The 11,172-nt window shown below is 38.6% G+C and overlaps 1 protein-coding gene across 8 annotated transcripts in view; it reads right to left on the bottom strand.

Annotated features, from left to right (window-relative positions):
• Positions 1 to 11,172, bottom strand: part of FAM13B (family with sequence similarity 13 member B) — a 119,117-nt gene that overhangs the window by 58,251 nt on the left and 49,694 nt on the right. For 4 of the 8 annotated variants that reach the window (XM_017500951.2, XM_017500950.2, XM_017500953.2 and 1 more), the window contains 2 exons: positions 6,732 to 6,827; positions 2,558 to 2,715 (listed from right to left, as the gene is read on the bottom strand). In XM_017500951.2, the coding sequence (XP_017356440.1) occupies positions 2,558 to 2,715; positions 6,732 to 6,827 (254 nt within the window). The remainder of the gene's footprint in view (positions 1 to 2,557; positions 2,716 to 6,731; positions 6,828 to 11,172) is intronic. The other 4 variants (XM_017500956.2, XM_017500954.2, XM_037728649.1 and 1 more) reach the window with 1 other exon arrangement.

Below are 11,172 nucleotides of genomic sequence, written 5' to 3'. Positions count from 1 at the left end.
TGCACTGTCCAACATGATAGTCACTTGATACATGTGTGGCTACTGAGCACTTGAAATGTGGTCAGCACACTATGGAAGTAATTTTTAAATTTTAATTTTTATTAGTTTAAGTTTACATTTAAATGTACTGAAAAGTATTACAACAAGGCAACAGATACCACCAAAAAGTAGTTATGTTGTACCACCACTAGTGGTCGGGCACAGTGGCTCACACCTGTAAGCCCAGGAGCTCAAGACCAGCTCAGGCAACATGACGAAACCCCATCTCTACAAAACATACAAAAACTAGCTGGGCATGGTAGCGAGCACCTGTGGTCCCAGCTACACAAGAGGCTGAGGCAGGAATATTGCTTGAGCCTAGGAAGTGGAGGCTTTAAGTGAGTTGTGATTGTGCCACTACACTTCAGACTAGATGACAGAGCAAGAGACCCTGTCATTAAATAATAATAAATACACAGAAGGAGCTAGTGGCCACCTTATTAGAGAGCAGAGCTCTAATTAACAAAATTAGAGGCCTGGTGCAGTGGCTCATGCCTATAATCCCAACACTTTGGGAAGCAGAGGGGTATGGATCACTGGAGGCCAGGAGTTTGAGACCAGCCGGGCCAACATGGTGAAACCCCATCTCTCCTAAAATACAAAAATTAGCTGTGAATGCTAGGTGGCAAAAATTAGGTGACATATGCCTGTAGTCCCAGCTACTTGGGAGGCTGAGGCATGAGAATCCCTTGAACCCAGGAGGCAGAGGTTGCAGTAAGCCGAGATTGTGCCACTGTACTCCAGCCTGGGCAACAGGCTGGCCCAAAAAAAAAAAATAATAATAATTAACAAAATTTAAAACACCCATTTAAATTTATTGCTGTAAGGTCCTCAAGAAAATACTGCAAGTGACAATGTAAACTGGGTCACATCCTTTAAGTAGTCCAGAAATATTTATCAAAAGCCAGAGAAAGGTTTACTCTTTGATTACAGTAAATTTATCCAAATAATTTAAAAGAAGGAAAAAAGGGCCAAAGAACAAAGGTGGGTTTTTTCAGTAGCAGTACAGTACTGACGAGCTAGCTGAAACAGTTCAAAATATCAAGAAAAAAGAACGATAGTTCAAATACAGATAATATCTGAACTTACAGATATCTTAATATATAATTAAAATACAGCTAAGAGATCATCAAAAATATTAGAAGGTCACGTAAACACATATAAAAGCAAAAACAAAATGTTAAATCAGGGAACAGAGAGAATAAACATTTTAATATATCAGAATTATGATCACATTTGAAGAAACCAAACATAATATAAAGATCCAGAGGCCTACAGAGAAATGTAATAGTTGTATTTTGCAGCAGACTCTTAAAATTACTTTGTTATTTTCCTGAATGGCATAGTTCTTCCCTTAGATATTACCAGTTACCTTTAAATGACATTTTGCTTTCTGACTCAAATTATTACTTCCTTTTGTTTTTTTTTTTTTGAGACGGAGTTTCGCTCTTGTTACCCAGGCTGGAGTGCAATGGCGCGATCTTGGCTCACCGCAACCTCCGCCTCCCGGGTTCAGGCAATTCTCCTGCCCCAGCCTCCTGAGTCGCTGGGATTACAGGCACGTGCCACCATGCCCAGCTAATTTTTTGTTATTTTTAGTAGAGACGGGGTTTCACCATGTTTACCAGGATGGTCTCAATCTCTTGACCTTGTGATCCACCCTCCTCGGCCTCCCAAAGTGCTGGAATTACAGGCTTGAGCCACCGCGCCCGGCCCCTACTTCCTCTTTTTAACCACCATTCCACTGAACACAAATTAAATGAAAAATATCTAGTGGATTAAATATATAGCTGTATCTTCTTAATTAGAAAGGGTTACTAAACCACAGAGCTTTACATAGAACTAGCATAGAATTTAGCAGACCTAATGATCCACGAGTATGACAATGTAAACTGGGTCATGTCCTTTAAGTAGTCTGGAAATATTTATCAAAAGCCACAGAAAGGTTCACTCTTTCTCTTGAACTCTCTAAAGCTTCCTTAACAGTGTGCCCAATGGTCCCAGCTGTGTGCTGTGATAAGGCCTTCAGCCTACCACATTTATCATTTATCGAATTTATCCAGTATGCCATGTAAATATTGGCATTTTATACATGAGAACAATTGGAAAGCACTATCTTAATGGATCAGAGTTCCATCCTTACAGCCTAGTTATAACTAATTGTAGCCTGGAAGCAGGATATACAAGTCAATTCAGCCACTGTATCCTTCTCCAAAGATGCTACTTCCAGAGGTTCTAAAATTTTCTCCAGCCCAATTAATAAGCTAATACAAAACAAATAAACTTTAAGAAGTAATAATTGTAACACATTATATTTTTGAAAAAAGGTATTAACACTAATAACTGAAAATTCCTTAGCAAGACTACATCGTTAAATTTTAAATTTTACTTCTTGCTCTTTTTCACTCACAAATGCCAAATTTTCACATATAGTTAGTGTATATTCCTGAGTGCTTGAGTGAGTCTACAATTGGAATGACATACTTAAAAGCTAAAGTTAATTCAACTGAGCTATTACCTTGTTGATGCTTTAACACTATTTGATTCCAAGACATTTTCAGTCATCCTTAATTGTACCACCTCTGGCATGTCATTTGATTTTTCTGCACCCTCTTCTGGAAGTTCTTCAATATGATCCAGCTTTTCATCTTCCTCTTCCTCAGAAAGTTCATTAACCTATATAAATAAAAGGAAATTCAGAATTAAAATGTAATGAAACTGTTAATTAGCAAGTCTAAGACATATTATTCTATGAAAATTTTGAACACAAACAACTCATTTTTATTTTCTGATTTCCTAGGACCATTGTCTGTTGTGGAGTAAGTAACTGCCAACTTTCTCATATCAAAATAAAATTGCAACCAGACAAATGTAACATTTTGAAGCAGGAGGTAATGACTGCAAAATTGGCATATCACTAGGAATATAAGTAAACCTATAAGGTATAATTAACATTAAGAAAACTTAATTTTCTAACTAGTTTGGTAAATGTAACACTTACAACAGACTTCTAATTAATCTGATTGCCAGATGTCTTAAGTCATTTTAATACAGAGTAAGTGTGAAAAAAGAAGGGCAAAAAAAATGTTGCCTTAAGATGTTAGCTACATTTTAGAAAATGTCAGATACCTTCTAAGTGATTCAGACTGAATTATTTATGAAGAGATGGGATTCTACAAGGAAGAACTCATATTTTGACCAGTAAGCACAAGTCAAGGTTATAATTCTCTTGCTAGCAGAAGCTCTAAAACACCCTCCATTATCAAAATGGCTATGTAGGTAATCAGTCTAGTAAAAAGATACTGAAATATTGGAGATGGAAAACCAGCAAAATATTTTCAAATGAGTTTTTTAGTTATCCCAAAGAAGAATCTATCTATAGAATGGCTTAATATAATTTAATACTAGTCATTAAAGATGCTGAACAATAAATGTATGCTTTTTCTCCATTCTAGAAAAATGCAATATAAATATCTAGAATAAATGTGTTTACTACATGTAACAGTGTATTTTTCCTGATAGACAAAAACAGTTGCTAGAATACTAGAATACTATCAGAAAGTAAAACTGCAACCAAAAGAAAGGTAATTACACTGTGATATTCTATCACACTCCTAATCAACAAGTACAGAATGCCTATTTTAATATATAATACAGGGTAGGTACAGTGGCTCACACCTATAATCCCAGCACTTTTGAGAGGCTGAGGTCGTTGGAATCCTTGAACCCAGGAGTTTCAGACCAGCCTGGGCAACATGGTGAAACTTTGTCGCTACAACACATACAAAAATTAGCCAGGCATAGTGGCATGCGCCTATAGTTACTACTCGGGAGGCTGAGGTAGGAGAATCACTCGGGCCCAGGAGGTCGAGCTTACACAGAGCCGTGATTGTGCCACTGCACTCCAACCTGGGTGACAGAATAAGACTGTCTCAAAATTAAATGAAGTACAATACAATAGTTAAAAGGTAGGCATCAGAGGCAGAAATATCTATATTCGCACATCTCTACTTGCCCCTATTTCCGACAACTAAACTTCTCCAAGTCTTACATATAAAATAGAGATGCTATACTAACTACCTGACAGAGCTGGTTGAAAGGATTAATAAACATAACTTCTTCAGCAATGTCTATACATAATAAGCAATGATACCGGCCGGGCGCGGTGGCTCAAGCCTGTAATCCCAGCACTTTGGGAGGCCGAGGCGGGTGGATCACAAGGTCAAGAGATCGAGACCATCCTGGTCAACATAGTGAAACCCCGTCTCTACTAAAACTACAAAAAATTAGCTGGGCATGGTGGCGCGTGCCTGTAGTCCCAGCTACTCAGGAGGCTGAGGCAGGAGAATTGCCTGAACCCAGGAGGCGGAGGTTGCGGTGAGCCGAGGTCGCACCATTGCACTCCAGCCTGGGTAACAAGAGCGAAACTCCGTCTCAAAAAAAATAAATAAATAAATAAATATAAAATAAAATAAAAATAAAAATAAAAGTGAAGCATTTAGTTCACATTTAAAGTACATGCGGCATACTCTGTATAATTCGTGTGCTTGTAAATATCTTCCCTAGTCTATCCCACATCATGTATAATGCTGATAAGGACTGAAAAATCACGGGCCTAAGTGATTAACTGAGAGGTAAGATTTCTACACAAAGGTGAAAATCTCAAATGACAGATCAGGTTTTAAAGTAGATCAAATGGAAAATTATCCTCTTTCCTCATCTATGTATTTAATAACTAGTGAAAGTTGAGAAGACATACTTAATATCCACCTGGTAATCTAAGCAAGGAAAACACTGGCCCAAAAAAAAAAAAATATTTTCAGAAGTGTAAAAGGGGGCCAAGTGCAGTGGCTCATGCTTATAACCCCAGCACTTTGGGAGGCCAAGGTAGGTGGATCACCTGAGTCCTGGAGTTTGAGGCCAGTCTGGCCAACATGGCTAAACCCCATCTCTACTAAAAATACAAAAATTAGCCAGGCATGGTGGTGAGCGCCTGCAGTCCCAGCTACTCAGGAGGCTGGGGCAGGAGAATTGCTTGAACCTAGGAGGAAGGGGTTGCAGCAAGCCAAGATCATACCACTGCACTCCAGCCTGGGTGACAGACAGAGACTGTCTTAAAATAAATAAATAAATAAATAAATAACGGCGAGGGAAAGGAATTATGGGAATTATTTTGGTTTATTAATAAAAGGCTGGGCACAAAAGCAAAATACCAGAAAAACATTTAAAGAAGACTTTTAAAACCGAGAATAAAAACTTATTCAGCTCACTCTTTTATGGTACAGAGATATTATTATTTTTAACATAGTTTTATTTGTTTTTGAGATGGAATCTTGCTCTGTCAATCAGGCTGAATGCAAAGGTACAAATCTCAGCCCACAGCAACCTCCACCTCAAGGGTTCAAGCAATTCTCCTGCCTCAGCATCCCGAGTAGCTGTGATTACAGACGCATGCCTCTATGGCTGGCTAATTTTTGTATTTTTAGTACAGTGTTTCACCATGTTGGCCGGGCTCGTCTGGAACTCCTGACCTCAGGTAATCCACCCCCTCAGCCTCCCACAGTGCTGGGATTACAGGTGTGAGCTACCATGACTGGACTATTTTAACATACGTTATATCACACTTTTTAAAATCATTTTGTGGGGCCAGGTGTGGTGACTCACATCTGTAATATCAACACTTCAGGAGGCCAAGGCAGGAGGATTGCTTGAGGCAGGAGGATTGCTTGAGGCCAAGAGTTCAAGACCAACCTGGGTGACACAGCAAAACTCTGTCTCCACAAAAATTTTAAAAAATTAGCCAAGCATCATGCCTGTAATCCTAGAACTTTGGGAGGCAGAGGTGGGTGGATCATCTGAGGTTGGAAGTTAGAGACCAGCCTGACCAACATAAAGAAACCACGTATCTACAAAAAATACAAAATTAGCTGGGCATGGTGGCACATGCCTGTAATCCCAGTTACTCAGGAGGCTGAGGCAAGAGAATCGCTTGAACCCGGGAAGTGGAGGTTGCAATAAGCCAAAATTGCGCCCTTGCACTCCAGCCTGGGTAACAAGAGGGAAACGCTGTCAAAAAAAATTTAAAAAAAAATTAGCCAAGCATTGTAACACATGCCTGTAGTTCCAAGTACTCAAGAAACTGAGGTGGGAAGATCACTTGAGCCCAGAAGTTCGAGGTTACAGTAAGTTATGACCATGCCACTGCACTCCAGCCTGGGTGGCACAGTGAGACCCTCTCAAAAAAATAATAAAATAAAATCATTTTGTGTCTAAAGTCAATAGCTCTGAGGAACTATGAAAGCCTTATACTTGATTATATTGAATATATTATATTCAATTCAATAAGCTTTATGGAAATTGATAGTCTCTACTATTTTCACCAATAGTCAACTAAAATACGACGAACAATTGCCTGTTGGGTTTTCTTCTTTCCCCTCCCAACTCCCAGGCCTCCCAGTGTAACTTCCTGCACTAAGAACTGACTCAATTATTTTGAGCTAGAGAAAGCATTAAAGAAGTTGGGTTAAAATGCTCTCTTACCCCACACTAATATTCAAAGTTTTTCTTGGTCCTCTCCTTGTCAACATGACCTTCTGCTTATCAACACTATTTTGTTCAGAAGTTATTTTGACCTTGCTCTACCTATGCAGCTGCCTCAACTTCACTTATGGAAAACCCTCATCCATACTTACATCTCTTCTTTCTTTGACTGCTGTAATTCCCTTCTCTAGGGCCTCGTGAAATGCCTGCTCTCCAGACTCCAGCTTGTGGAGAATGCTGCTACCTGCCTTCTCAAACGTATAAAGAAACATCGTTATCACCTCCCTCTTCAAACCACTCTACCGGATTCTCATTCATTTAAGGATCTATATACAAAATCCACTTGACTCTGGATCATCCTTCAAGCACTCCCTGTTCACCACCTCCAGCCACTTCTCTCTCTCTCATATTATTAATAAAAATATCTACTACCTGGAAAAGATTCTAATAGCCAAATACTTGCATTAATGGGATGAAACTATAAAATAATTAAGTGCTGGATAAACTTTGCTTCCTTCAAATAGCAAAATCAGGAGAAAAATCAAAGCACTTCCAAGATGGGTTAGGTCTGCCCACGTCTTTAAATATGTGGATAAGAAATTTAAAATATTTAAGAACACAATCAAATTGTGCTCAGTTTGAGGATACTTATGTTTACTTAAATACCTTATCAATTCTGCTTCACTAATCAAACTGAAGTTATCAAATTCACTTACCAAAAAACTTCATAAATCTGTACTTTTGCTATTTGTAAATCACTTACATTCCAGAAACATAATAACAATTGATAAGAAAATAGATTCTAATAATTAACAACATGAGACAAGATAATTAAATGTACGGCATGTCTGTCAGGACCCACTGCAGTACTTCATTTATTAAGCATAGTTAAATATGCTAACATCCTTTTTTCTTTTTTTTTGAGACAGGGTTTCACTCTGTCACCAAGGCTGGAGTGCAGTGGCATAATCTCGGCTCACTGCAACCTCTGCCTCCCAGATTCAGGTGATTCTTATGCCTGAAGCTCCAGAGTAGCTGGAGCTACAGGTGTGCACCAGCACACCTGAATAATTTTTGTATTTTTAGTAGAGATGGGTTTTGCCCTGTTCACCACGCTGGTCTGAAATTCCTGGCCTCAAATGATCCACCTGTCTCAGCCTCCCAAAATGCTGGGACTACAGGTGCAAGCCACCTTGTATGTCCTTTTTTCTATCCATAGGCAAATGTCCTTTTTTCTATCCATAGGCAAACACGCAGAATTCAAAACTACCTCAAAGTGCCTCACCATTCTATTTAATGCCAAGTACAATGTAATTTCTTTTTTTTTTTTGAGATGGAATCTCGTTCTATTGCCCAAGCTGGAGTGTAGTGGTGTGATCTCAGCTAACTGCAACCTCTGCCTCCCAGATTAAAGTAATTCTCTGCCTCAGCCTCCTGAGTAGCTGGAATTACAGACGCCCGCCACGCCCAGCTAATTTTTGTATTTTTAGTAGAGACAGGGTTTCACCATGTTGACCAGGCTGGTCTTGAACTCCTGACCTCATGATCCACCCACCTCGGCCTCCCAAAGTGCTGGAATTACAGGCGTGAGCCACTGGTACCCGGCCAGCACAATGTATTTTAAGTCAATTTTTCTAGAGCTTAAAAAAATACAAAACTACTGATACAATACATGTGATATATAGATACTTCAGCATGCATAAGCAAACTATGGGAGAAAAGATATTATTGCAGAATTATAGCAAAATATAAAACATAACCAAGGCATACTCTGCAGACTCTACAGAAGTCAAGATATAAATATTAAGTTGACATTACTAGTTCTTAGAAGTCAAATCATCTTAGAAATGTCAAAAATAAATGACACAAACATCATGTATACTATTTCATTTTGATCGGCCGTTACTCGTATTTTTGAAAATCACTGAACTGAAACATAAAGAAAATAGGCCGGGTGCAAGGGCTCACGCCTATCACCTCAGCACTTTGGAAGCCAGAAGCAGGCAGATCACTTGATGTCAGGAGTTCGAGATCAACCTGGCCAACATGGTGAAGCCCAGTGTCTACTAAAAATACATACACATACACGCACGCACACGCGCACGCGCGCGCACACACACACACACACACACACACACACACACACACGCCAGGCTTGGCAGTGCAACTGTAGTCCCAGTTACTTTGGAGGTGAAGCACAAGAATCACTTCAACTCAAGAGGTGGAGGCTGCAGTAAGCCAAGATTGCAACACTGCACTCCAGCCTGGGCAACCAGAGCAAGCCTCCATCTCAAAGAAAGGTGGCATGCAGAACTCCCCAATAGGTGGGATTTCTTTTGAGCATCAAAAAACATCAAAGGTTTAAGGTGTATCTATCTACTTATCCTCTTCTTGTCATTTTGCTTCAAGCACGAATAATTTAAAAGATGTATCAGTTCTTTAAATCAAGTTTTTAAGTCAAGAACTGTTTATGATAACTGGAACCCCTCAAAAAATGTGGCAAAAGTTCCATGTATCACTAATTCAGGCTACAAATTCTACCTACTTAATTTATGACATACACACACACAGACACAGATTTCATCCTCAGTCTACACACTGCAAACTCTAATCTGGCATCTATTCCTGTTCCTTTAAAGTTCCTGATACTTAGGAGATGCAAAGGAAGAAAGAAAAGAGAAATTAGAAAAAAGAGAAGAGGAGAAAGGGAAGGAGAGGAGAAGGAAGGGAAAGCCAAAGATAAAAATGCTTACATGGACGGTCGCAGTGGCTCACACCTGTAATCCCAGCATTTGGGAGGCCGAGGTGGGTGGATCACCTGAGATCAGTCAGAAGTTTGAGAACACCCTGATAAACATAGTGAAACCCCATCTCTACTAAAAATACAAAAATTAGCCAGGCGTGGTGGCAGGTGCCTGTCATCCCAGCTATTCAGGAGGCTGAGGCAGGAGAATTGCTTGAACCTGGGAGGCAGAGGTTGCAGTGAGCCTAGATCATGCCACTACACTCCAGCCTGGGTGACATAGCAAGACTCTGTCTGGGGGCTGGGGGTGAATTCATGCTTACATGAAAAACTGAAGAAAGTACAAACCCCAAATATTAAAAAGTATTACTCACAAAAGTTAACAAAAGCATAAAAACTCTTTTAAAGTTAGGCTGCCCAGAAAATGAAACTTCAAATACACATAATGAGATATAAGAATTATCAGGACTAATGAAAATCTGTATGATAAACAACTTCTCAGAAGATGATGTTTTGTAATCTCACAGCAAATGAAGGGAAGCAACCATGCAAACCTGAATACATTTGAAGAGTGACAGGGCAGCTTCTAAATATTGTATCAGAAGCAAAGAGAAACCAAAATTGTTCTCAGAAAACCAGAGTGCACCATCCCCTTTCTAAGTGGGGACTGATACTATGAATCAAATAAATTGTAAAGATTCTACCCATACAATAGGAAACCACAAGAAAATAATGTGCTCTCTATATTCTAATAAGATCTCCAAGACACACTGTTAACTGCTGAGACAAAACAAGGGGCAAAACAGTGTGGAGAGTATGCTACTTTCTTGTCGGAAAAAACTGTCGGAAAATATTTACTCGTATTTGCTTTTAAAAACTGGAAACACAATAAACCAAGGGGAGGAAAGAAAGAAAAAGTGAGTAGGGATGACAGCAAAACATTTTAACATAAATTCTACCTTTTTAAAGAAACAGGTGAATTATTGTCCTTTAAAAAAAAGTGACTTCACAGGTTTTAATGTTAATAAAAGTTTGGTGGCAAACCACTTAAGTGCAGAAGAAAAACTTCAACATAGACCTAAATCACAAATTTTAAACCTGAGAAGACTGAACTAATATGGCTTTGCAATAAATTGTAATTACTCAGCTTCAAAATTCCCATTTCATAAAGGAGAAAGTATGAGCCTGTATAGTCTCAACCATCAAGATTATAAGCTTCTAAATGCAGTGGCTTATGCCTATAATCCCAACATTTTCAGAGGCCAAGGCAGGAGGCTTGCTTAAAGTCAGGAGTTCAAGACCAGCCTAGGCAACATAGCAAGACCCTGTCTCTGTAAAAAATGAAACAATTTTTAAAAATATTATAATGTAACCTCAGAAAGAGATTTTAATAATCTAGTTACCAGAATTTAAAAATTACCTGCCACTTAAACGATTAATATCCAGATGTTTCTCATTAATGACAATTCTACCATTGTGTTAATTTGCTGTATTACTGAAGAAAAACTTCAAATTTTAAAAAATTTGTACTGAATCTTTCCCTCTAAATTTCTCACTCCTTGCCTATATTCCTCTATACTAGAAGTTTCTCTGCAAAAAAAACAAAAACAAACACATTGCATTATCCTTACAAAATAACAATAGTTAGAAAACAAACAAAAACAAAAAATCTCTACCGTATACTCTGATTTCAGTGCCTTTTCCTTATTAATTGAATTACAGAGCACAGGATGTTATTTAGGAAAAAAAAAATCATAAACATGCCACCTACTGATATTACATATACTAACCAAGATAATTACTTCTAGGTCACGACTTAAATTCCACATATGTCTGTGGCAAGTCTTTAA

Source organism: Cebus imitator, unplaced genomic scaffold (assembly GCF_001604975.1).
Source record: "Cebus imitator isolate Cc_AM_T3 unplaced genomic scaffold, Cebus_imitator-1.0 Scaffold274, whole genome shotgun sequence".
NCBI classification, from domain to species: domain Eukaryota; kingdom Metazoa; phylum Chordata; class Mammalia; order Primates; family Cebidae; genus Cebus; species Cebus imitator.
Note: the sequence above shows the minus strand (reverse complement) of the source record. Positions and strands in the feature narration are given on the sequence as shown.